The following is a 26,917-nucleotide window of genomic DNA, read 5'->3' as shown; positions in this document are numbered from 1 at the left end:
CATCTGGGTAAAATCGAGATGTCCGCAGAACAAAGAAAAGAAAGAGATAAGATTGTGCTCTGTCACTTGTGTCAAATCTGGAGAACACTTACAGATTGCAAGCCTTAACATATTTACCCTTCCTGCCTGGCTGCAATGCACACACACACACACACACACACACACACACACACACACACACACACACACACGCACGCCCACACTCAAAGACAGACAGAGATGGAAAGAAAGAGAGAGAGAATTGCTGCCAGGCAGGGAGTTATTACCAAAGATGTGCTTCAACTTGCCCAACGACATTCCCCAGAAACCATGGCAACCCCGGAATAGCAAGAGTGGGTGGTGTGTTATAGTTGCTTTTAAAGATCCCCAGTGCCCATCAGTGCACTGGTCCTCACTGGAGCCACTCCACATCTTTCAGAAGATGAATAGGGTCAAGCCTGCATGGCAACAATCTCGCCTTCCTTTGTGGCTCACTGGGATCCTTAAAAGAAACCAGGAGGGCATAAAACTCATTCACTGGCTCGCACACTCAAACACACATACACACATGCACTCACGTGCAGCGGTGGAACGCGGTGGTCTCATGGGAGAGCGAGGGTAAGTGCAATTCAACCTTAAACTCATCCTTCATTGAGTTAAGGTGCATGAATTCTCACACACACGCACACGTTTCCGCTTGGCTCGAGCTCTGCATTGCGAACAATCACCCGTCTCTATTTATATCTTAACTTGGTGTATCTTGATGCCCTGATGCGCGGTGTTAAACGTGGAGTCTTCAACGAGGCTCCGGGTGAAGAGAGAAGGGTCAGTTTACACATCTCTCTCCCTCTTTCTTTCTCTACTTCTCAATTATTCATACAGTATAACATCTTCTCAGCTCAGCCAATCCCCATAAGCTGTCAATGAGGGCAAGAGACTGGATGGGGGAAAAGGGGGGGGGGGGGGGGGGGGGGCATTGAGAAACTCAGGAGCGAAGAAAGAAGTGATGAGTCTGTGGGTCACAAGAAGCTGCCACTCACTCAGACACTGTGGGCTCCATTAGCTCCTGCAAGGCAGCCCCGGAAGTATCTGATTCCACAAGGCACTGAGAGCTGATGGTACACACGGGCATGTCCACATGTCCTCATTACATATATGTAACATGTACATGTAACACACACATGCTATGGGAAGTCGCTTCAACTGCTGCGTCAGCATTAGCGTAGTAGTGGCATCTTGAACATTGGGCGAGGCTCTTAAGCTTTTAGAGCCTCTGTAGGTGCCGTCAGCTTCAGGATTATCCACAGTACAACACCCATAACTGGAATTCATCAGGTAAGCAATTACACGTAGATCAGCACCGCTGTGGTGCTGCAAAGTGGCAATGTTTAATGTAAGCAGAGACAATTTCAGATTTGCGGCTGTGTGAAAAAGGCAACATAAGGGACGCAAACAGGAGCCTGCAGCTCCGCCAGCTTGATTCCCAGTGGTTGAAATGATTGCTTGGTTAACAATGTGACAATGAAAGAAATGTGTTTGTTGGAGAAGCCTCTGCAGCAAGAACACACCATCTCACATAAAAGCAGCATTCGTTCATTGCTATTCTAAAGAGAATTTCCTCCTCGAGGCCAATATTTCAACAAACTGCAGTAACTGCACTGTTGAAGTGATGAACTCGCATTGTTGCTTCCTCTCATGTCCCAAAGACATCATCATAAGCCTTACTGGAGACTCTGAGCTGCCCTTAAGTGTGAGTGTTTACCTGCCTCTTGTCCAATCACAGATGGGGTAGCTTCAGCTGCTGGCACCACCCACCCACCCCGATGAGCAACAACCGCATGCTAATAAAGAAGAACAAACAGAACAGGCTTCCTGCCAGTCGAGAACGGCAAATCCTTTTATTTCCAACTACTTGATAATAATAGTGGACAGACAGATAAAGAAGATCAGGAGTGGGACAGATGCATAGTCTGCACAATGATTATCCATTTAAAGGAAAAATTCAAAGAAATGCATGGCTGCATGAGTGTTCCTGCTCTGGAGACAATAGTCTATAATAGCAGGTGGTCCCTGGGGTAAGCCTGTAACTGGTGTGCTTCCCACAATGCATTTTGGTGGCTTCAGGGCAAAGGGTGCAGCTCTCTGCCACGAGGGAGGTTTATCCCCACCACCTAACAGGCCACACCTTTATTTTTGCTCACCACAGGGCCATTGTCTTCCTCTATATATGGACACAACGTAATTGGACCCGAAGTGAACGTCGCAAGAGACAAACGGGGACAATGACTAATAAAGAGATAACACACTGATCCATTTTAGAGGTTTTCATTCATGTCCATATTGGTGTTGACAGGCTTTCAAAAGTGGCTCGATTATAAATTCAGTTGAAAATTCATTTCTCGTTAAACACAACGTCAGTTGTCATTTGTGCGGTTCTGCTTAGTCACGCCCGTGTTTACGTCTCGTGTCAAATGGCTGCTTTTCCCTTCTCTGGTGTCTGTGCCTCCTCCTTCCAATGCTCTCAGAATCATTACCTTGAGCTCTTTTTGCCCCTATCGTAGTTTGAGCTGTATGTGGGGTCAGAAATAGTAATTGGAGACACAGAGAGGCATTTTACCATGATGGGGAGTAATCTGTTACTCATCATAGACGTGTTGTGGAGGGACGTATTGACATTTGAGTAATGCGTGTCACGCTGCTGCTAAAGGGACATTCCGCTGCGCGTGCACAGGCCCACACTTTAATCGCCGTATTATCTGTGCGACTGTGTTTGTGAATGTCTGAGATGAAACGCCGCCAATATCGTAATGAGTAACCCTCAAAGTCAGTTGAATGATAAATTACAACAGTTTTACTTCGCCCACCGCCAAAAATGAGTTACAGCTGCAAAGTAAACACACACACACACACACACACACACACACAGAGTATGTAAACAAATTAGTCCAAAGCAGAAGAGATGAAACACTGCTTAATCTCTCACATATATCTTTCCTCTCATGATACATTAGCCTGTTTATGATTGGACTATGTTGCGATATTTATCCTGTATAATTCCCAGGTCCGTACATTTATCAGTATATGCTAATGAAGGCATTATGAGGAGAGCGGAAGGCATTATGAGGAGAGCGCTCGGTGGTAGAGCAGGTCCTGCTCTCTGGCTGAGTGTGTGCTTCATCAGCTCTGGGTGGATTAGAGCACGTTGGTCCTTGAAATCTCTCCTCCATCCCTATCTGTAATAAAGTCAAATGTTTCCACGCTTTCAATCATGAAATCTTGCTGAAAATTCACTACAATAACCGTCTAAACCAAATAACAGCTGATGTTTGGAGTGAAAGAGTAGAAATGACATCGGCCTTGAGCCCAGCAGCTGTCAGAAAAAGGGATGACGATTAATGGAGACAAACGTGTCATGTTTCCATATAAGTAAAGGAGAGTGAGGGAGGGTCCTTTAGACAGCCTCGGGGGATTACCCCTTGATGGAAAAATGGGTCTGAATTTATAGTGAAGAACTTTTGGGCTTGTGAACTGTCCTTGGATCAAGTCATACAGCATGCCAAGTGCTTTACAGATGACAGAAAGTTTTGGATACAGCAACTTTGACTTCACCTTTAAAAAAATAGTCTCAACTGCCATCCTAGCCCAACAAAGAAACTGAAAACAAGAGAAGCATATTGGCCTCTCAAACTCTTTTTGAGCTACCAAATTGGGATAATGATGCTAATGAGCATTATTAGTGGAAATGGATGTGCTGGAGCACAATAATCTAAACTGTCCATCACAAGAGGAATAAAAGAAGCGGTTGCATTTTCTGTGAGGGCCTATGTGTTAGAGCTTACAGTACCACTTTGTAAATGGACGGACATTAGCATGCTCTGAAAGGAGCAGAGCCTTCGCTGAAGGGAGCAGGTGAAAATCGCACTTTGAATCATTTCCCCTCCCGATCCCTGCCATTGTTGCTGTCCTTACACATGGCAGAGGCAGAAAGAAATGATCCTATTATTCCAGCCCAAGCCTGTTCTCCTCGTTTATGGTTTAAAGAGGGGCAAAGAGAGGGGGAATATTCTGATGGAAAGCAGGGCCTCTGTGGCAGGAGAGCAGTTGTGTGCCAGCTGAAAAGGCTCCGTGGCCCGAAGCTGTTGCAGTGCCCACCACCTGCCGAGTTCTTTCTCCCGCTCCCTCGTCTCCCTTTCTCTGCCTTTCACCGTACGCCGCTCTGTGAGTCAGCAGCCCAGGTTCAGTTGAGGCTGAGTCCTCATGAAATAAAGAATACAGAAGAACACAAAAGAGACAGAACAGATGAATTTCTTGAGCGGGAGGGTAAGAAAAGGGCTGAAAGGAGGAGGCACACACAGGTATTGTATCATTTTAAGCCGAAAGAAGAGCCTAAACTGCACCTGGATCTGTTTATTGAGGCAGTTTGCGTTGGTAAAGGGCAAGTTTGTCCAACTCATGAGATCAAGATTGTATATTGAATGGATTTTATGTCCATATGTGTCCATTTTGGCCTTGGAGCCCCCACTCAGAGCTCCATGAGCAAATCCACTGAATTTCAGATCAGATATCGATGGCCAGAGTGCGCTCAGCTACCATCAATATTGATGGGTTATTGATGAAGTGAGTGAATCCTTGTACTGCGCCATCACGAGACCGCTGCTGTCAGGGAAACATCTGTATGTTGGCGTGCCGAAATAATGAATAAAAAAGGGTAAAGCAATATCTTGTATATACTGCACACTCACAAAAATCAATGAAAGCTTACACAAATGGATGTGGTGGATATACATTGCCTGCAGCATTACACCTTTGTGCCAGTGCATCTCTGCCTGGTGGGATGGAATCCTCTGCAGCCCTTCCAAAGGAAGGGGGAGGAGAAGACGCTTTACCACATGGAGAGAGGGAACGGCCCCCACGGGCAGAGGTAGAGGGAGGAAATAATGCAAATAAAAAGAAAGTACAAACTGTTTGAACCAGGGATGGACCGGGTGCTGGCAGAAAGCAGCTGAGAAGCAGCATTTCCTGGCATCTACAAGAGCAGCATCTTAAGGGCTGCACAGGCAGGCCGGGTCTCCGAGGAATGGATTTCGACACATTGTTAATAATTGATGCGCATCAAAACATCGGCGTTATGCGCACACATGATCAGAATACATAAATTCCTCTCATGGATGGTTCATTCTCTGGAGGACAGCCTTCAATCTGCTGGTAACTTTGGACCAACTGAATAATAACTTTGTCTTTTTGGTGATTTCTGCTGATCTCAAGCTGATCGCTGTGCGGGGGGGGGAAGCAGATACAGAAACGCTCCAGGTAATGAAAATGCATATGTCTCAATCCTCTAGTGTCTTCATAAGCAACGCGCTGCCAAGCATCGCTCATACCCACAGGAGATGAATATTTCACTCAGTGAGACCTACAATGAAGTGCTGAAACAAGCGCAAACACGTCATGTTCAGGAATACAAATTTTACATGAAAGGTTTGCACAGAAGTGGAGGGTGCAGGTCTATCTTATGCAGTAGCTTAAATACAAATGTAGGTAAAGCTACTAAACCAATAAAACCAACCTGCTGAACCATCTTACGCCTTACGAGCTCATATGCAGGAATTGTTAATATTGCTCAATATATCTGGTTTCATTCAACATGTGCTAATATAAGGAAGGTTATTATCCCATCCTCATTAATGCTTTGATGCCTGTCGTAACCTGCTAAACTTTCAAATTAATTTAGACTTCTGTCAAAGCACACGACATCAGGAAATTGGTGTTTATTTCCATAATCTTAAAGATATTGTGTTGTATCATTAAATACTGAAGAAGGGGTCTTTTTCCACATGAGAGCTTTGTATTATTCTTATTACCTCTTATACTAATAATAAGATTTTTAAAAGCCTTTGAAGCCACGAAACTGCTGGGGGCCATAAACCTGATTTTATTTTTTACCATTTTGCACTACTGTTACTGGTACTTAACAGTAATGGTTCTGGGTAATTTGGATCTGAAATAAAATAACCCAAAAGTTGTCAAATTGCAGATTGTGTCCTTTTTAATTCCTTTTAGTTGAATGTGGCTACAGCAAAGAGCTAAAAAAAACACCTTCAATGAGGAATTTAAATTTAAAATGTCACAGAAATGTTACTGTTTTTGCTCCCTGCAGTTACTGAAAATGATTTGATTTTGAGTGCAAATAAAATGGTTTATTGCTAAATGTAATAGTTGTAAAACCTCATAAATTTCAGGGGAAACCGACATTTTGTTTGGTTTTTCTCATAAACAATGAGCAATTGAGTCAAATTAGCACATAACTGGATCATTGTCCAAACACCCCCAGACTCAACCGTGTGGTTGTAAACTTTGAACTACTCAGACTAAAAATAAAATGCGTGGGGTTTTCCCCCAACAGCTTCTAGACTTCTTTTGATAAAGTCATCCAATGCTTTTGCACAGATGGTTTGAACTCATTCATCAAAAAAAGATATCAGAGAAAAAAACAGTCCCATTTCTCACACACACGTTCAAACAGAGCCAGTAAATGAGACAAGACAAGAGACCCTCTGCTTAACATCACAGAGACAAGAGGGTCATCTGGCAATGGAGATAAAGGGGGGTGTGGGTCCCCTGTGTGTGTGTGTGTGTGTGTGTGTGTGTGTGTGTGTGTGTGTGTGTACATGCTACTTATAACAGACACTGTCCATCTCTCTTGCCCATCATGGGCAGGCCAGGCTTCCACATTCCTCAGATTATAGAGGGCTATCTCAGACGAGCAGAGGCAAGCCTGGACCCACCTGGGCAGATCTTGGTAAATTCCACTCATGCTCAAAAGCCCACTGGAATAAGAAAGCATGTTTAAATGGAGATTGCTCCTCACTCTTCAGCTGATAGAGTCAGAAACAACATCTGAATCTGACAGTGTGTCGCTGATCTTGGCTCCAGGATCAACACAAGTGACCCCACGCAGCTCAAGCGGCACTCGCGGCCTTTGCCGTGGGCAATGTCCACCCTGTGCCGACCCACCCACCTACCCACCCCCAACACACCCTCACCGTTATGTTTACTTGGCGCTGATGTTAAAAGAAGCAGGGACTGGAGTGGGGGATGGCAGGGCAGGGCAATCGTCACCAGGGCCATTGTTTCCTAGCGACCTCCCATTCAGGGTCATTTAACTTGTCACACCTCTCAGGGCACAGTGCACCAGTAATGGCACAGGAGAGCAATAAATGTGCCAGCTCGCTCCACTTTGGCCTCAGACACACAGATGAGAAATAACGCAGAGGAGATAAGTGGAATGGACAGGATGACGGGGTTGAAACGCTAAATAGCCGAGAAGGAACAAGGATGGCAGTGATGCACACGTAGGAGAGGCGGGGAGGGCGATTGAACACATCTACCTGAGGACTTTGTCAACATGAACATGCAAATATTTTACATAAACACAATTATAGCCGCAGGCGTTTGAACAGGGCATCTAAAGCGATGTGAGGAACTGAAAGTTGGGGGGGGCAGGGCACCGAAAAGGCCGGAAAAGGCCCCGTCTCACAGCTGGGTCTGTGCTCATCAAGGGAGGTAGAGACAACACCGGAAATCCATGCCAATAAGGCAAGGTGCCATTCTTAGCTGCGTTTAAATATTAATGCATTTACTGATATGTTTTTGCCTGAATAATCAGTCCAGTAGGTGAAATTTACATCTTTGCACAGCTTAAAGCCGTGATCGGGTGATCCGATGGTGACAGGCAAAATGGCTTTATTCAGGTCTTGGGCTGTCACAATGCTCAGTGATTGTGCCCCCCCATCACTGCTTCATAGTTCCACTTGCCTGAGATATAAAACTACACCCTTTTTTTATTATAATAGTAATAATAATAATAATAATAATAATAATAGCTCCAAGGAGCAAATGGATCTGGAAAACCCAACTTTGGCCAGCAATAGCATTTGTTAATGGGGCATTTTCATGAGGAATTCTGCAGTCGTGAGAGATTAACCATCATTCTGATGGTTTGCTGGAAGTGTGCATGCAGGATGTGCATGTGTGCATATACCTCATTAGTCAAAATGTACACAAATTAATGCAAAAGCAAACTGCACAAAGCTGTTATACCAGATCCGTGATGAGAAACGAGACATTAACCATCATTTAGGGAGCAGGATCCGTGACGCCGGGGCACATTTATCTTCCAGGACCAAGACGTGAAGACAGAGTCGGAACACAAAAATTTTCAATCAAGCTTTTAATGAAAAGATCATAAAATAACAGTTTATTTTTCGTCACTGCTGTACATTAAGACTGCAAGGTTGTGAGTGCTGAGGTCAGCCGTATTACACTTTTATGACACTTTGAGTTACACGAGCCCCTTCGCTGTGCACAGCGGCGGCTCTGACCTGAATACAAGTTCTCAGAGGAGTGGAGATAAGAGAGAAAGCCCAGCCTGGGTGCTGCCAAAAGCCACGTAAAAGGGTCGCACCTTCAACACTGGTGCAGGGTAGGTTTTGTTCCAAGACTAGACGGCGGCATTGGTGTTTGCATGAGGGGAGGCGCTCGCACGCGCCTGTCAGCAGAGATGCACCTGGGTGTGTAGCCCTATGCATATGTAGTGTGTTTACCAAAGGGGAAGGGTTGTAACCTTTAATTATTCAACAGTCAAAGACCCTACATGTCTATTCCAGAGCCTCTCCCTCCACAGATCCTGACACATTATTAAAAGGCTCCTTCTCCTCCAAGGAGGAACCTGGGTGCGACCACTCCGTGGGCAGCGCCGCCAAGTACTACTTTTAGCAGCTAATCTTTCCATTCTTGCAAAACACTCCATGCTGACAGTTTGCAATTAAAGGGAGGAGTATTAAATGCATGCATTTATCATTAAAACAGTTTGGGAAAGCATATGTTGGTTATGGACGGCAAAAAAGTCTAAATGTTGAGAAGTGATGGCAAGATAGCATAAAGCTGTAAACACTGAGTTGAGGTAATTTTGGTGTTTGTGGCGTCAGACCAACATTACTAGGAGAAACAGTAAATACTGATATGAGAGGTCAAATGCAGGATGTTCACGTGTGCAATCGAACAAAGGGGCACAGGCCTAAAGCGTGAGGGGGGTCTGGTGTAACTGGGGGTTGGTAATGCTTTAATAGCCCCGGAGGCCATTTTAAAACTGGCTTTGGTTTCAGTCTGCCAAAGCATACTCAAACAGAAAGGAGCATCTTCATAATAACTGGACAGACCAGCCCTTCTGCTGTACAAAAAGTGTCTGGCAATAGCAACAACTGCACAGTGTTTAAGCATAATACCACCAAACTCGAATGCGTGAGAGTTCAATCAGCTGTCTCTCAGTTGCACGATCTGTTTTAAAGCTTTTCTAACACTGCATAATGATATGAATCTTCAACAGAAACACAGAAACAATGATGAGGTAAGAAGAGAAAGAGTAAACCATCAGTCAGGTACTGATATGAGAATGGGTCTTTAGAAGCTTTGAAAAACATACAAAGTGCACTTAGTAAAGCCATCTTACCCAAAAATCTAAAATCCTTTAAGACCTATCCAACACAGAAGATCACAGGGGAGAAATGTAAGAAGTGGCGAGTGGTTTAAGACAAAGAGAGGAGGAGAGGTGATGATTACGTGCATGTTTCTGATGCTGATGTCCTACATAACAATGGCAGCAGTGTGGCAACACCCAGGATGAGCAAACTTGAGAAGATACAGTAGCCTCCTGTCTGCGCAGGCAGGTCCACAGTGTCCTGCCTGCGTCCACAGACACACACACGGGCGCAGAGTTCAACTTCCCTGGTGTGCAGTCATTCAGCGGAAAAATGAAAATAAAAACAGGAGAAAAGAAAATTCAGTGGAACAAAAACCCTACAGACCATCAGGTGTAACTGAGAAGATATTAAATGCCAGAGGCCTTTTATTGAGTTAGAAAACAAATCTGGTTTCCCACAAAAAAAAAAAAAACTTCACAGATCATGGTTAATGGATATGTTTGTGTCTTTTTGATTCTCAGCTTTAAATCCGCTTTAAAAAAAAACAAACAAAAAAAAAAACAGGGTCCTGCCTCCACCAGTCTCACACATTGAGCATTAATTCTCTGCAGGTGAGGGCGGAACCAGAAATAAATACATTCATCACTGACAACAGACAGTTGATTTTAAAAAGAGAGAGAGAAAGAGAAAAGAACACTGTTAATAAGTGTTTGCACCAACTTTTGTATGAGACCCGGCCAGGCAGAGGTTTGTGCTGCTTTGACCCACAGAACACAGGCAGCTTAAAAAAAAGGTTCTGACCCACTGGAAAAATCAGACGTATGACAATAATATTCACAGTTAAGACTACCAGATATGCCTGTTTTCATGCGGGGGGGGTGGGGGGAGGGGGGGGGGCTACATTCTTGGGTAGGTTAGACAGTCGCCAGTATTTAGGATGTACCACCATGCAAAACAGGACCGTTCCAGCCCCACCCACACACCCAACCAGCAAAAGCTCGTCCTCAAGTGCATTTTGGGTAAACTGAGACAACATTGAGCTAAGGACCCTCGCTAACAATGGTAATACATCAAGGACACGCTGCCCACCCCCCATTGCTGCTGTCCCATCTGAGCACAGGCCAGAGGGCAGAGGGACTGGGGCGCAGGGTCACCCCAAAGCCAGCTGGCAGAGAGGGGGGTGGCCCCCCAAACCTCGCACCCCACCTCTTTGTTGAATATGTAGAAGTGGCCTCTCTGCCCATGTTGACGTTACGCTTTTGTTTTGGCAGCACCCTCTGTGGAAAAGCATTTTTTTTTTAAAAAAAAGGAAAAACACACGCCACCTCTGACTGGCCGAGCCTTAACTGAGGTCTGTAAAACTGTAAAAGTTCATGTAAACAATGAGATAAATACATATGTTTTTTTTTTCTTTAGAGCCACATATGGTTCCATTATCATTCAAATGTGCTTTGGTTTAAAAAATAGTTTGTGAATTTGGGTATGAGCTTTTTTTTTTTCTCGTATTTCTTTGTACAACTTTGCAACTATTTCTGAACATATTGTGTTACTAAATAAAATGTAGACTTGTTTTTGAGCTGCCTCGCCTTTGTCAAGACTCTTTGTTAGTTGAAAAAAGTACCCCCCTTTTATCTTAAATATGAAACTAGTGATTTGCTTTTCCCATGATTCAAAATACAGAGAAATTGATACAATACCATGTCTTACAAATGTAGCTGAGAGCCCGCATTCACAGATGCAGAACAATCCCTGAAGTAATTGAATAGTAGTAGTACTAGTAGTAATAAGTAGTAGTATGGTCACAGTTTGGAGTTCGAAGTTTTTTTTTTTCTTCTTCTTTCATTATGTCAAACAAGCAAGCATTCGAATGTGGCTGCAAAAGTTATTTGCAGAGATGGCTAAAGGTCTTGCTGTACAAACAAAACACCTCCGACATGACAGACATTACGCTGTACTGCAGTTAAGTGCCGACATGTACAGGAACGTTTGAAGGCAATGCATTGTGGACTCCCTCGTAAGCTTGAAGAGGTCCCAATGGAAGAGGCGGGAGACAACATGTCTAGTTTGGGGATGGGGAGAGCGAGGATGTCGTCGATGTACCACGCAACCACTCAGCTGTGACTGCTCAACAGCAAGACGACGACACCCACCAGAACCAAGAAACGCCCCTCGGGGAGTCCAGGACGCAGGTACCTTAAAACGGCGGTGATATTTGTGTAACTGTAGCTGCATCCCTAACACGACAAACAATTCACAGACCGTAACATGAGGAAGAGAGAGGAATAAAAATCAAGAGACAGTTAAACATAATAAAGGAATGCCTATAGCGAAAACTTGTAGTGAAGGTTCATGCACCACAGCGTAACTGAAGATACACTGGACAGGTTTCAGTGAAGCCTCACCAGAGGGGCCGTTGTCAAAAACACGACTACTTGCGATGAGGTAAAACTTGAGGTTTAAAATAACTTAAAATAGTTCTGCCATATAACCCAACACGATCAGGAAAGTAAAGGATGCTGCAGGAGACCAGTGAGAAGTCCAACTGTCCAGTGCATCTCTGCTTCTCCCTTCTTTCTTTCTTTTTTTTTTTAAACAAGTTTTTCACAAGTCTGGCTCAATAAACTAACAAGCAACTTCACATTAAAAATTCTGATTAGAAATTTCTAGTTTTTTTCCTTTTTCTTTTTTGGTCTTAACAGAACAGGTCAAAGGTCAGCTTGTCCTGTTTGTAAAGTCAGGGGAATATAAAATGGGACTCTGGGTAAAAAGAAATTGACGGGGGGGGGGAGAAATAAAAACACAGGGGAGAATGGGGAGAATGTCTTAAAACCTTTAAAACCTATTATACCGGCCCACCAATCAGCACAAGCTTTCCTTGCAAACCACAAGAACCTTCCTCAGTATCAAGAGTCTTTGACCAAAACTCCATCAAAAAGAGTGGATTGCTTTTGGACATAGAATATAAGTCATCTTTTGTTTTATACAGCAAAAAAAGAACTCAAAAATGAAATAATTTAGTATGCTATATATCTTAAGTACATCTTTTTTTTTTAAAAGCTTTGGTTATGAACTTGTCTAGCAAAGTTTGTTAGTTAGCTCTGTTCTCAACATTCATAAGATCTTTGGAACACTATACATCTAGACTAACTAACCACTATTTGCTCCGGGCAGGAAGCTACAGTACACTTTGAGGTGGGGCCACACTGTCCAGGGCACCAAAAAAAGCTATATTGGACAAATAAAAACAACAGCTAAAACAAACATTAATATGTAAAATCTTTGAGCATTAAAAACCTGTGTTGAGAGATGGGCAGGTTAAAGCATTAGGTGAAAAGTTACCATAATCTACACACTTTGTACAGTTAATTACATAGGATCTTTCAACTAATCAACAAGAATTCATAAGTTTTCAGAGGTAGCAAGGTTAGGAGCCTATATAAATAGACTTCTAGTTTTTTTCTGAGGGGAGGAAAGCTTTACAGACAAAAAAACGTACCCACTGAACGTGATGTTCAGCCTAAAACACCCTTTTCTTAACCCCTCATCAAAATACACAACTCAAATCCTTCCCCTCAAAAAGACCCCCCCCCCCCATCCCGCCCCAAGACTTCCAGTTTAAACATTCACTGAAGCGTTACAAGTTCTTTAAGGAAAACAAGTACCTCCAGGGGTTCATCTTTCCGACCGGGACTCACTCCCGGCAGCGCCAGCAGGAAAACCCCAAAACAAGGAGAATCCGCTCCAGATTCCTCGGCACAGCTAAAGAGAGGCCTTTGGGAGTTTGTTAACGTAAAACATAATCCATGTCATCTCCGCATGAATCGCCAGGATTTTTGAGTTAAAGCACAATCCCAAACCCAGATCCCCTCCTCTTTACATAGAAATCCCAATCACCAATATTTAAAAAAAAAAGAAAATAAAGCTGTCAGGGTAGAATTCATCTTTTTGCTGAATTATTGCCAGTTTTGCTTGCACAGGTTTTTTGGTTATAGTAGCGGTGTGAATACAGAGGGGAGCCTCGGCTTTATCAGGGGCCATCTGAAAAAGTTGAAAGACTCGATGCTGAAAGGTAGAAGAACAAAAGGCTGCTGAGGGGCATCGTGCGAGGGAGCCTGACGTTTCACGAGTACCCACATTCACATTTGACAGATTCGCAGCTCTAACCAGTAGCCACGCCATTCCAGCATGCCTTTGGAGAGAGACAGGAGTCATTTTCCCCTCAAGAACTCCTGAGAGGGGCCGCATGCATTGCTTGAAAGAAATGATGACGTGATCCTTGCAACGCTCAGACTTCCACAGACACCGAGAGCCCGCGGTGGCCGCTAGCTACATCATTCACTTAGCAAAGGTGTCGTAAACAGGAATCGCATTGAAGTGTGCATGTCTGCGCGATAATGTGTGCGATAGTTTGTCAAAAAGGTATTGGGGGTGGGGTATTGGGGGGTGAATTTTGTTAATTCCCAGAGTTCTTTGGCTTGATGCATTTCTAAGAGGGTGAGGTGTGCATTCTCAGGTGACTGATGAGGTTGCGCTGCTGGGTAAACTTGCCTCCGCAAAGCTGGCATTCGTAGGGCTTCTCCCCCGAGTGGACGCGCATGTGCTCTGTGAGACGGTATTGGCGGGTGAAGCGCATGCCGCACTCTTCACACGCGAATGGCTTAAGGCCGAGATGGCTGCGCATGTGACGCGTCATGGTTCCCCTCTGGGTGAACATTTTGCCGCAGATGTTGCAGGGGAACGGCCTGGTCAGCCAGTGGCTCTTCTCGTGCTGTCTCAGCGTCGCTGGATCCTTGTAGCTCTTACTGCAGACGGTGCACTTGAACGGACGCGTTTCAGAAGCAAAGTTGGAGGGACCCATCGGGGCGGACAGGTCCTCGGCCTCCTCCTCATCCTCTTCCTTCACAAAAGTCCCCCCCTCTTCTTTGATGTACAGCTCGTCCTCGGTGTGAGTCTCAACGTGAGCGTTGAGCTGCTCGGAACTGGGGAAACCTTTACCACATGGGATGCACACGTAGAGGTTGTCGCCGAATGCTGGTTCAAAACCCTCCTGGCGGTACACATAGTTGGCGCCATGTCCCCCTCCTCTTCCTCCTCCATTACCATTACCACCAGCACCACCACCACCACCACCTGCACTCTCCCCATCACTTTGCCCGCTCTCATCAGTGTGCTCCTGTCCGTTCTCTCCTTCCTCTTCATCTTTACATTGATCGGAGGCCAAGTTGCCGCTGCTTCCCCCTTTTACCCCGGAGGAGCGGCCATCTTTGGGGCCCACGATCACTCCGTTAACCAGGGGCCTGTCGTGATCTTCAGACTTTAACCCAGACACCTCTCTCTTCGGCCATTCGTTCTTACGAGCTCCCTGTCGGGATTTTTTCTGGGGTGGAGGGCCATCGTGGTTTTGAGCTTCCTCTGAGGCCTTAGAGGAGTTCAATTCTGTGTTCTCTGAGCCACAAGTGTCGACACCTTGTAGGTTTGCAGAGTCATCCAGTGAGGCACTGTTGGTTGTGGATACTGAGGCAGATTGTGGGGATTCCTGGGAGTTACTATGGGGGCTAAGGGCATCAGTGGCTGCGCCCGCTGATGGGGGGCTCTTCTTGGACAGGTCAAGACCAAGGTCTGGCTCGCCAGCACTTCCCCCACTGCTGAGGTTACCGTTACTGCTTCCATTCCCCCCATTTCTCCCAGAGCTGCCAACAAACATCTCATCATCTGAGAGCTTGTCCCGAAGGCCTTCATCTGGCTGTGGTTGGTCAGCATCTGAAGGAGTAGGAGGATAGTGGTTGTTAGGTCCAGAAGGGGTAGAGGAGGAAAGGCGCTGGTTAGTGAGGCGTAAGCGACTGAGGGGACCCGGGGTGGAGGGTTTACCTGGCAGAGGTTTCCCACCATTGCGCTTGAGCTTTTTCCTGCAAAGTGCAGCAAGGTCATGAAGCTGGAGGTAGCTGGCTGCGGTTAAGAGGGCACTAAAATTCTGTTCGCTGCTCTGGTCTGAGGAGGACAGGAGCTTCCCAGTGTAGATGAAGTCCAGGACTTGTCTGAATATGGAGGGGTTGACCATCTCCGTGTCAAGGTTAATGAGGTTGTCGTGAAGGACCAGCGATTTAAAGTAGATGCTGCTTGCCGCCAGGATGTTCTTGTGGGCGCGGAAGAGAGCATTCTCCACCACGATAATAACGTCACACAGGAAGCCCTTGGCTCTCTGCTGATTGAGTTGCAGCAGCAGTTGTTTGGCATGATTTGGCAGTTCCATTTCCACCTTCCTTCGTTCCGTCTCTCTCTTCCTACACGAGCACCACCTAAAGCTGCATAAGGGGAAAAAAAAGGAAAGAAAAATCAAAAGGTGGCCAGGTTAACAGTGGCATACATCGGGTATTGATCAGCCAATCAGCCCGTCAGTTATGTGTCATTCTAGCACTTCAAGTGGGAAACTAATAAACCAAAGAGCTCTAACAGACCTAAGCAGAATTTCAAATGAAAAGAAAAGCATATATTCACTTTGAAGTTAAATGAGCTAATTAGCACACTGTGGCTCAATCATTTGGAAGCTCTGACACCGAAACTCTTCCTCCCTCTCATCTTCCTTTTGTCTCAAAGTCACTGCAACCCTACATGGGTCGCATTGTGATTGTGCACTTTTGTGCCACAAAAGCCAGAGGGTGGAGGAAAGAGGAGGGTAAAGTAACACGTTTTTAACAGTTTGTCTTCCACGTCTCGGTGCAGTAACTCCAGTTTCAGCGGGTGCCCTCTTTGGAAACCCGGCTCATTCTAGTATCCATTAGGTCATGGTAATGTCAGCCCTGCCCTATTGTCTGGAGATGGGGGTTGATGGCACATCGGGGCTGGGGAGGCGGAATTAGGTGACACCTGAGCAGGTAAAACTACACAGAAGCCAGGGCAGGAAAAAAAAGGTGGGAGGAGGGTGCGGTGCAAAGACAAGGACAGCAACACCTGACGGGCCCTCATCTATTGAAGTGGGACAGATGAAGCTCATTTACATTTCAACATATAGTATTGCCCTGTTCAGTCTTTTCAACACGAGTGTCATTGTGGATGTTGAATTTAACCTTCTGCAGTGCTAACCGACATTGCTGGGCTGGAGGTGGGTTCAAACCATCGCCCCAAACAAACAGACTTATTTTTTGTGAATATACGCAATTCCCTGGCAACAGGAGGCAACAGGAGGCCATTACAATCTGAAGCCACCGCACAAATAGTGTAAGGCTAGTGTCGGACGCTTTGCTGCGTATCCCAGACTACTGATCACGTGTGGGGCAGAATGATGATTTCACTGAATCAGCACAAATTCCGGCTCACGTGAACCAGCCACCAGCAGTAGCCGCACCGATCTGAATGACTCGGAAAAAGACCAGATGGCCCATCGTTGTGGGCTGTATACACCTTTTCTCTCACGTCCAGCCCCGGGCTTGCTTCCTCTGCTACGACACTTTCTTTTCCCCTCCCCCATCTTTGCTTTGCTCTTTCCCTTTTGCTCCATTTTCCTGCTCTCACCAGCCTCTCAATGGGCACGCAGACACTTCTCAGAAATAGTACGGCATCGCCGGTGAGAATTATGAGTGTTTTCGAATACACAACCAACGCTGCTTAATCCCGCGACGTGCTGGGGGGGGGGGGGGGGGGGGGGTTGCCACTCAACCCTGCAGGCAGCCACGGAGAGAGGGGCTGTTAGTGAAAGAAGGGCCTCCGCTGCGATGCCAGTCAGGAAGCCATATATCAGTCAAGCCTCTCTCTTAACGTACACAGACACCTCTGCAGGCTTTATGGGAGGATTCAAGAGGCTTTTCCAGCAGACTGACATAAAAAGGGGGCTGGGTTCACAGTACAGAAGCCAGCAAAAAAATAAAAAAAAAAGACTGCTCCCCCACCCCTCCACTTCTCATCCCTCATTCCGACTCCCTCTCCTCCCCCATCATCCACTCAGCTACCCTCTTCCACTAGCCCCTCCAGTGCTGTGCTGTCCCGGCTGGATTTCAGGGAGCTGCTAATGGATTATGGCTGATCTATATGCAGCCAGGGTGGGTTAGGCCCGGCTCCCCTTCCAATGGTGCTGCCCAGAAGGCCAGCCTAATGCCACAGAGCAGACAGATGGGCAACCACCATTATACGATAACTAATGGTAATATTTTCACTTCCTGATCATGCTTGTGTTGTTTTGCAGCATCACAAGAGTCCCAGATCTAGTCAGGAGAGACTCTCTTTTTTAAGAGTGCTGCAGAAGCTGGCAGCGAGGTTAGAAGACGGCAGCTTGATTGATCATGACAGTCATGGGAAACAATACTTGTTCTGACCAAATATGGCACCACATACCTTCCAAAGACAGCTCCAGGCTTGGAGAGCAGACCGCAGTAGATGCCCTTCGAGTACAGGCACAGTATCAGCTTACCTTGCCTGCAGTGTTAACCTTTGGAAAACTGACTGTGGCTTAATGACAGAGAGGGCAAACCTCATTTTAAAAGCACGGCACTCCAGCGCTTAACCTCTAGATCTTTCAAGAACTGAAGATGCACAGACCGGGATGTTTATGCAGATCTGCGAGACACTGACAGATATCCGTGTGTCAAAAATAAGCTAGTTTCAGGGCCCGAGGAGTTAAATTAATGTCAGCCTGCACTCAATTACACTGGTTATGCCAGAGATCTGGACTATCTGGTCTAACTTCATTTACCCTTTCCTGTTAATGCATCCGTTTCCCTCCTCCCAAGGGGATTTGGATTAAACTTTGAGCTAGTAAACCTTTCAGAATCCGTCTTCCTGTAGTGAAGGTGGGAGATTGGTGAGTGGAGGGTAGAGAGCCAGGCAAGAGGGCAGAGGTGAAGCAAAGTCCTGTGGCGCAATAACAAAACACACCCTGCTACTGTTAAAGGTCATTGGCTAAACAACCAATAAAAAGCAAGGCTGTACAAGGTTTTTAAAAAAAACAAAAAACATCCAGCCTTGGAACGTTATTACCAGTGGCTCTCCTCAATATTTTGTATATGGAGCATATGGAGGTGGCAATCAACAGGTCAGAGCAGACTAATGTGTATATAAAGACTGAAGCAGGCGGTGAAAGAAAACCTGAACTGCACACAAGGGAAAAAGCCTCCCTGTGTGCATGTACATACAGAGACAGTGCACTTAAACATGCACGTAGCACACACTTAAATTCACACACCCAGAGAGTATGCCGGTGGGCAAAGGGAGTGGGGGAAGGGTTAGGGGGATGGTACAAAGCCAGTTCGGAATACACTGAGCAACCACCTCTCAGCCGTTTCAACATGGCTGACGCTGCCTCATGGGTAGGGTTGATGCATGCAGGAAGCAAAATGATCCAAGACTCAAGTCTCGTACGGCGGTTTTTCTGACAGCGCATTATGGTATAAACACATAGGCAGTTAATACGAAAACTGGAGCGACGTTAAAATGGTCTCCACACTGGAGGCTTTCACAAACGCCGCCGTAGTCGTTATTGTATAAAGGCAAAGCGGAGCTTGCATGAGTAGCCATAGACCACACGCAAGCGTACAAGAACATTGGGACGAGAGGAAAGCTGGCACGACTCCTAATCAATGTTTTCTGAATGTTTTTTTTGTTTTATAGGAGAAACAACTCTACGTCGTCATCCCTCCAATGGAACACTTCAGTGTTCACCCTTAAAATCGCTGTTTAGAAAAACTTCACTGGTGTGATCACGCACCTCTTTATTTGCGCATACTGGCAAATTACCGCCAACTACTGTCCCGATATGTGTACTGCAGCATTGAAGTGGTCTTTCTGCACGGTGGTAGTCTTCCCATACATGGTCATCGACATGAGGAACTGTTTTACAACCAATTCTGAAACCTTGTTGTGTAAATGGGGCCTTTATCTACCATCTTGGAAATGCAGATGCAAGTAGAAACCACTTTTTACAAGCCAAGCTGAAACATTTGGTTTCAGCAGCGTGTAGGATTCCCCCACATTTAATGCTGCTTTCAGTTTTACAAGGTCTAATCGGTATGAACACCGCACAAACAATTCAATTTAAAAAAATTTATTTTTTTAAAAGGGCAAATGCTAGTGTCTGCAGCTGAAACGTCAGGGGCGTGCCTACTCCACTCGGGGCCGAGCCGTTTCAATTAAGGCTCATTTTTATGTCGTGTGGCTCAGCCAATGCTGCAGACAAACAAGTCCTGCCGAGGGGGCAGTGGATTGAAAAGAGCCGCGTCCATTTCATCCCAGGAGGGGGGACAATGGTCACCATGTACCTCATATGTGCCAATCAGGGCAGCCAAGGAGGAAAAAGGCAAGACTCTGACCCACACCTCCTGCTGCTGCTGCATACACGCACAAGTCAAACTAATTACCCGCCACACCTCTCTACACTTATTAGACTGACTATACACACTAACACACATGCAGAAGGAAAGGGACTGTAAAAACATAAATAGTTTGAACTTTAAAAAGGCACAAACCAAGACGTGACAGTTAATTGCAAAGGTGTGGCTGTTTCAAAGGCTGACACCGCAGCAGCACACCTCGGATCGGGTGTTCAATCGGCACATTTAAAGGAAGTTTGGAAAAAATATATTGATAAAATGAAATGAGAATGTTTGTCTATCAGGCCAGCAAATGACACGTGTTAGAAGTAACCGCCATGTCAAGTAATCAGCCAGTTGACCAACAAGTCAACATTGAGACTGATTAGTACAAGAGTGGCCTCTGTCTGAAGAGAACATAGCTTGATGAAATAAACAGCCAGCCACTGAAATAAAAACAGTGGGACCACATGACCAAGAGTTTAAGGCTTAGGCTAAAACCAAAAGATGGCATGTTAACTTAATAGTGGTGCTACGGACCATGGTTTTACACACCACCACCGCCCGTGCTTCCTCCTCCTCCTTACTTTAAATGCTACATAACCTTCTGGCTATCAGCACCACATTCCACAGTCCGTTTCTTCTTCTTAAAGAACAACAACCCTGCCCTGAGGTGCTTCAGCCACTCCGCAGACCAAGCTGCACTCTGCCGGGCAGCCCGGGACAGATGGGTCCATACAGATACCACCTCCTCGCACAATCTAAGTCCTTGTATAACGTGTCAGCAGATCATATAGCCTAAGTAGCTACCCACACATGCATTGGTAAGCCGTGATCACAAATGTACACACTGTACGTGTGTGTTGAGAATTGAGGAAGGCACCCATTCATAACAGTCGCACGCACACAGGCCTCACATTACACCCCCCAGCACCAATTTTAACGCAAAATAATCAATACAAGTGGTCACACGGAGGGACTCAGCTGACTCAACTTGTTTACTTCTAAATGATTTTGTTCCATACCCGTCATTAGATACACCTACGTGTGACACGCGTGTAAATAGCGTGGCTTGCCAAGACCTGAAAGCTCGAGGGTGGTCTGGCGTCATCACACCATAAAAAGGAGGGGTCGATTAAAAGGAAGCGTGTCGTCCGTACATAGCACAAACTTTAAGAATTGAATTAACCTGGATTGATTACATCGAGTATATTTATATTCTGTATATTCTAATACGATTGTTGTTACAGATGTTGTATTAGCGTCATCACGATCATTTCTAATTCAAATGCTTTCACAGTCTTGTCAGAATACGGATGTATTACACTGAAAAAGGCACAGTTTGGCCCTTAGTTTGTCTAAATAATAGTCTCAGGTAGAAAAACTGCTCATTTGAATGTTGTAGTTGGTGAAAGTAGCCCAAATAGAAGGAAAATCCAATTTTAACACTTAAAAATAGCACACAAAAGTTACTCATGCTAAAGATAAGGCCTTGAAAATGATAGTGGCTGCCACTTAAATGACATAATCTGTGCCTAATCATCTGTGGACCTTTGGTTTATGGGCAGACTGTATAGTTACTGGTCATGTGAGACCCAGTGGCTTCTGATGGAACATTCCGACTTCAGCAACAAAAAATTCAATTCACCATCCAGACAGGTATTTTTCCACACGTGAACGTACAGGCGTACAAACAAAATAAAGGAAACAGGAGTAAACATCGTGGGTTGTTGTGGGATTTGCATGTTAGCAGCAAAAACAGCTGCAGGGCAGAAATTCCTAATCACCTGGATGGCAATGATCCCTCCACACCTGAGCACAATGGTCAGTGGTTTGCACTCTTTCTGACATTAAAGAAGAAAAAATGTAATATGCAGCTACTTCTGGAGCTTCTGTGAAATCAATTTCATGGAACGCTGTCTCAACCCAAAGCAGCAGCTTGTGGTCCCATTGTCGTTCCACCCACACGGTGGGCGACCACAAAGATGGTCGATGTACAGCAGGAGCCCACCTATACTGGAGTCCTGAATGCACATACGTTTCCCTTTGAAATACCTTTCGTTTAACAAAAATGGCGTTTGAAACCACACAGCGTGTATATGATTTCCTCCCCCCGCATTGAGGGGAAAATCCAGGTAAGTGTTTTTAACTGCCAACCTAATGGAAATACGCTATACAAACAATGCAGATCACAATATAGGCAAGACCTAAACATCTCGATGATTGTCACGATAGTCGATCGTCATGGCGATCCAAGGAAGACCCCGGTGTGATCATTACGCACGACCATTAATCGAATTAATACGCACATTTAGTCTTTGGATCGATCGAACGTATTTGGATATACGCGAAGCGGAAAACGGCTGGGAGTGCGTGGAAATGTTCGTGAGAAACGTTGCGGGGAGCGGATCTTTTCTGTGGTTTGGGCAGCCTGGTAGTAATGTGGTATACGCTGAGGGGGCATCTGCTGCAACCCTGCTACGCAAAAAAGGGGAAAATGCGTAAAAGCGCAATATTTTCAACGTGGATTTGGAGAATTCGTCGCTGTATGCTCGCGCAAAAACACACGATCTGTCGGCTAAGCGTGGTGGTTGCTTGGTAAATCAAGAATAGGCACCAATGGAGCCCCTTTTTTGTTGGCACGCCGTGGAAAAAAACACACAAGCGAAGTCGCGGAAAAAATCGCAGCCGCTGCGAATCGAACCAAACCAGCCTTGATACACCTCCACATCCACCGCAAATCAGAAACAAACTGGTTTAAATACCTTATTACATCGGTAGGATCGTTCTCATGCGTTCTTTACCATCCTCTTGCTCATCTCACAGCCTTCGGGACGCCATGTTGCAAGCTTATGACGTTAGGCTTCCTCACCCCTGACCCACATTTGAATAGAAACCAGCCCAGAGTGCTGCAGAGAAAACATCCCACTGTGGGAGGGTTTGGCCACGTTCTCAGCCCCTGGCAACTTTACCTGCAAAGATGGCAAAGAGAGAGAGAGAGACAGAGAAAGGGAGAGAGAGAGAGAGAGTGGCTCAGGCCTCCCCCAGCAGCTCTATACTGCAGACCTACACTGCACGAAATATAGTAACTAGTTTAAAGAGTATTTTTTTAAAAAAATACTTGTGATGTAACAGAGTATATAAATAATCCAATATGATGTAAAATGACTTCTGTAGCCCTCGCGATGTTGCTCGAAAATTTAATATAAATAAATGAAACAGTAAGAAATAAGAAAACAGTAAAGTGTAAAAGTGACGCTCAGTAGCATCTTCTGGAAAAGAATAATAGAAAATAAAAGCCTCGTTAAGCAGTTGCAGGTTGGGCATCATCACAAGGAGTATTTTATTGGGAGGCCACGTTTCATTAGAAAAGACGCAACAACTCAGATTGTTTATTCATTGTTTATTAGTTATTTATTTATTTATTCGACTCAAATTGACACCATGCCATTTGTGACCAATCTGACCACGGGGCCCGGACATATAGTGGAGCGTGGAGGGGATCATTTGGTGATGTTGGTGGTGCAGGTACGAGGTAAATAAATGTGCGGAAGTGAAGCGCACCGTTTGCTCCTCCTCAGCACACAGGATCCAGGAGGCCTTCAGCCAATCGGTGACCTCAGCCCTCTCGGCGCGGTGAAACAAAAATATTTATTTCATTGTCCATGTTGTCTACTTTATCAATTACATTGATTGGGAGGCGCATGTTGATGCTAGGATGGTGTCACTTTAAACTGTCTTTTGCTTACGGTTTAGACGTCATCAGTTTCGACGCTATGACGCGGTGCCAAAGCGCTCTGCTGCCTCCATGTGGTTATTATGGGAAATGCGGTTTCTACCGAAGCGCTAATCTTGACTAAACATTAATTTAATCAACAGGATTAGATAATTCTGCACCCATTAACTCAATGTTTTCACAAGGTTTCAACACAGAGCATGTTTATTGAAGATTCCCATGGATTTCCCAGCTATACTGTCATTTGAGGACTTAAACCAAATATAGCGGCCCTTGCTGTGTTCTTTAAAAGAAATACACTAGTTAAATTATTTTAGAAGTCTGAAGTTGTCTGCGATGTCTGAGTCAACGTGGTTCCCCAATTGCATAAATCCAAAATTTCCCCTCACATTTCTGATCAAAAGATACCGGTCAACTGTTAAAATTGTTGTTTTATAAAAGATGTAAAAGAAAAAACACAGCAAGAGCCCAAAAAATCTGCGCCCTCTGAAATCTTAAGCGAAGGTGGCATCCTCTCTCACCTCCTCCTCCTCGTCCCTCTCCTGCAGCATCCTCTCCTCACCTGGGTGAGCAGCATCTCTCTGAGCCCTTTGCACCCTCTGATGTACATGGCGGGGGTCAGGGAAGCGTTTACCCGGGGCAGAATGCGAAAAGGGTTAGTGCCTTCGTTTTTAAAGCTGTAACAGACTGTGAAACTACACGACAAAGTGTGACATAATAAAGGAAGCCAGCCTCCCAAGAAGAGCGCCGCCACCACCAGGACGAGATGCACCGAGGAGCGCTTGTTTTCCCTCTCCTCGGACGGCGGCTCCTTCTCCAGCTGGAACTTGGCTATAATGAAGAGTCTGATATTCAACCCAATCATAATAATGACAGCGAATATGTTCCCAATAAAAGACCCATAGCCGGCGATCATTCTGGCGGTGTTACTTCTCACCATGTTGGTCACAGCCACAATAAAGAAAGCATACACCCAGTAGGCAGCTATGACCCCCAGGGTTCTGTTTCTGGTCATGCGCTGCGCGTATTTTAAAGGTGACACCACTGCGTGGTACCGGTCTGCCTGTGCAGCGAGGATGGCCATGAAGGACAGTCCCAGGAATGTGGGAACGATGTGAAAGGTTCTAGTGGGAGAGTCGAAGCTGTCCGTCACATCAAAGACGCCCACGTAGAAATAGGAGACCCCGGTGCAGACGTCACTAAGGCAGGAGCTCAGCATGTACATGAAGCGGTTCTCCCTGCGCAGCGCCCGGTTCAGCAGGATGCACAAGCACACCGAGGTGTTGAGGCAAACGATGGCCATGGCCAGCAGAACGTTCAGCAGCAGAATCAACACATTGCCGAAGCTGTTGGGGGGCACCAGCAGAGACAGAGCCTGGCTGTTGTTACTCATCCGTTCGGTCTGTGCGCCAGTGCAACCGGAGGCGGGTGCGCGTCTGCTCTCCTTTATGTAGGGAGAGGCAGGCCTGCTGACGGGCCCACCTGAGCAACTCTAATTCCCCCAGACAAGCAGTCAACAGACGCTCGGCAAAAACAAGCAGACGTCAACAACAGGAAAATCCCACATTGGACCTGTGGAGGGAACCTGAAACTGGACTGGGACAGACTCTTTCAGCACAGAAAAGATCAAATGGGCCTGGTTGTAGCAGATCAGCTACATTCCTTTTAGTTGAATATTTCATTTAATAATGTGGGTTTGTGAAATTAGGTGACCTTAGTGAGATCTTTCAGGGTCCCACACAAAATCAATGATCTAAACATGTAAGCAGTGTTGTTGGGGCGGGGGGGCGGGGGGCGTGGGGGAGTGGGGGCTAAAGTGTGGGGGGATTATACCAGTCTGTACCATTACACAGCTGCTTATACCTGTTAGCAGAAACTCTTTCACTTCACCATCTGGTCAAATTTTATGTGATGCATAGATTCTGGCCTTAATGTCACCACATATGCTTTATGTCCATTTTCTAACAGTGTGTATTATTACTGTTCAGGCTCCTGTGTTATTGTTTGATAGGTTAATATATGATAAGGATGGTGTTGTGTTGCATTTTCCTTTGATCAAATGGTTAAAAATACAATCTGAAAGATTCCGCAGTCGAGTTAAGATGGGAGAGTTCAAGATACAGTTTAATTAGATGAAAAATGTCTTTTCTTGTTACATTTGAACTGAGCATTCTCACAGTTCCAACTCGAAATCCAGTTGACAACCTGATATAAACACAGATAATAACCAAGATTAGCAGAATGTGAATGATCTTTATCATATAAAAGCTTCCCAGCCTGACTGCACACATACAGGGGTCAGATGTCATATAGCTTAACCACTCAGGTTTAATTCACTGCATCATCTTTACATTGTATCATTTAAAAACATTGAGTGGTGGATTTTGTTCAGACAGACAATAGACATTATAGGATCAAGACACATGTCCAATGGTGTTTTGAGGACCTTCTGCATTTCTATTTTGCAGATAATTTCAATCTGGGTTTAGATTTAATAGTTTATTCCTGTTTTCTTACATGTTGTTGTAGAGATTCTGAACTAAAGCGCATTTCAAGCATCAAATACAAATTACAATTGCTCTATTATATACTGGACCTATGTAAAGCTAATTTGTAATAGTAATTTGTTATTTAGTTTTAAAAACATGCGGTTATTATGGGAAATGCAGTTTCTACCGAAGCCTAATCTTGACTAAACATTAATTTAATCAACAGGATTAGATAATTCTGCACCCATTAACTCAATGTTTTCACAAGGTTTCAACACAGAGCATGTTTATTGAAGATTCTCATGGATTTCCCAGCTATACTGTCATTTGAGGACTTAAATCAAATATAGAGGCGATTGCTGTGTTCTTTAAAAGAAATACACTAGTTAAATTATTTTAGACAAAGAAAGAAGTCTGAAGTTGTCTGCGATGTCCGACTCAACGTGGTTCCCCAATTGCATAAATCCAATTAGTTAACATGGATTTAAAAGTTTTAGAATTTAAAAGCAGTTCACTTTTAAATGTTTCCAGCTTTAGTGGGATTGGGTGACTGCATCCTCAGCGCCAGGTTTGTCCAGAATGACGCATTAAGGAAGAGAGAATAAGTTATTTCCCCTCACATTTCTGATCAAAAGATACCGGTCAACTGTTGAAATTGTTGTTTTATAAAAGATGTAAAAGAAAAAACACAGCAAGAGCCCAAAAATCTGCGCACTCTGAAATCTTAAGCGAAGGTGGCATCCTCTCTCACCTCCTCCTCCTCGTCCCTCTCCTGCAGCATCCTCTCCTCACCTGGGTGAGCAGCATCTCTCTGAGCCCTTTGCACCCTCTGATGTACATGGCGGGGGTCAGGGAAGCGTTTACCCGGGGCAGAATGCGAAAAGGGTTAGTGCCTTCGTTTTTAAAGCTGTAACAGACTGTGAAACTACACGACAAAAT

At 45.2% G+C, this 26,917-nt stretch overlaps 1 protein-coding gene across 2 annotated transcripts; it reads right to left on the bottom strand.

Annotated features, from left to right (window-relative positions):
• Positions 1-8,194: 8,194 nt before the first annotated feature.
• On the bottom strand, positions 8,195-26,758 carry hic2 (hypermethylated in cancer 2). Of its 2 annotated transcripts, XM_011615894.2 has the most exons (4): positions 26,730-26,758; positions 22,519-22,725; positions 15,327-15,760; positions 8,195-15,218 (listed from the first exon to the last, which is right to left on the bottom strand). In XM_011615894.2, exons 3-4 carry the CDS (start codon positions 15,706-15,708, stop codon positions 13,945-13,947), a joined length of 1,656 nt encoding a protein of 551 aa, XP_011614196.2. In that variant the 5' UTR covers positions 15,709-15,760; positions 22,519-22,725; positions 26,730-26,758; the 3' UTR covers positions 8,195-13,944. The 2 variants fall into 2 exon arrangements, with proteins under 2 accessions (XP_011614196.2, XP_011614195.2); XM_011615893.2 differs by lacking the exon at positions 26,730-26,758 and having other exon boundaries at positions 8,195-15,760.
• Positions 26,759-26,917: the final 159 nt, after the last annotated feature.

This window comes from Takifugu rubripes, chromosome 21 (genome assembly GCF_901000725.2).
Source record: "Takifugu rubripes chromosome 21, fTakRub1.2, whole genome shotgun sequence".
In the NCBI taxonomy this organism is placed as follows: Eukaryota; Metazoa; Chordata; class Actinopteri; order Tetraodontiformes; family Tetraodontidae; genus Takifugu; species Takifugu rubripes.
Note: the sequence above shows the minus strand (reverse complement) of the source record. Positions and strands in the feature narration are given on the sequence as shown.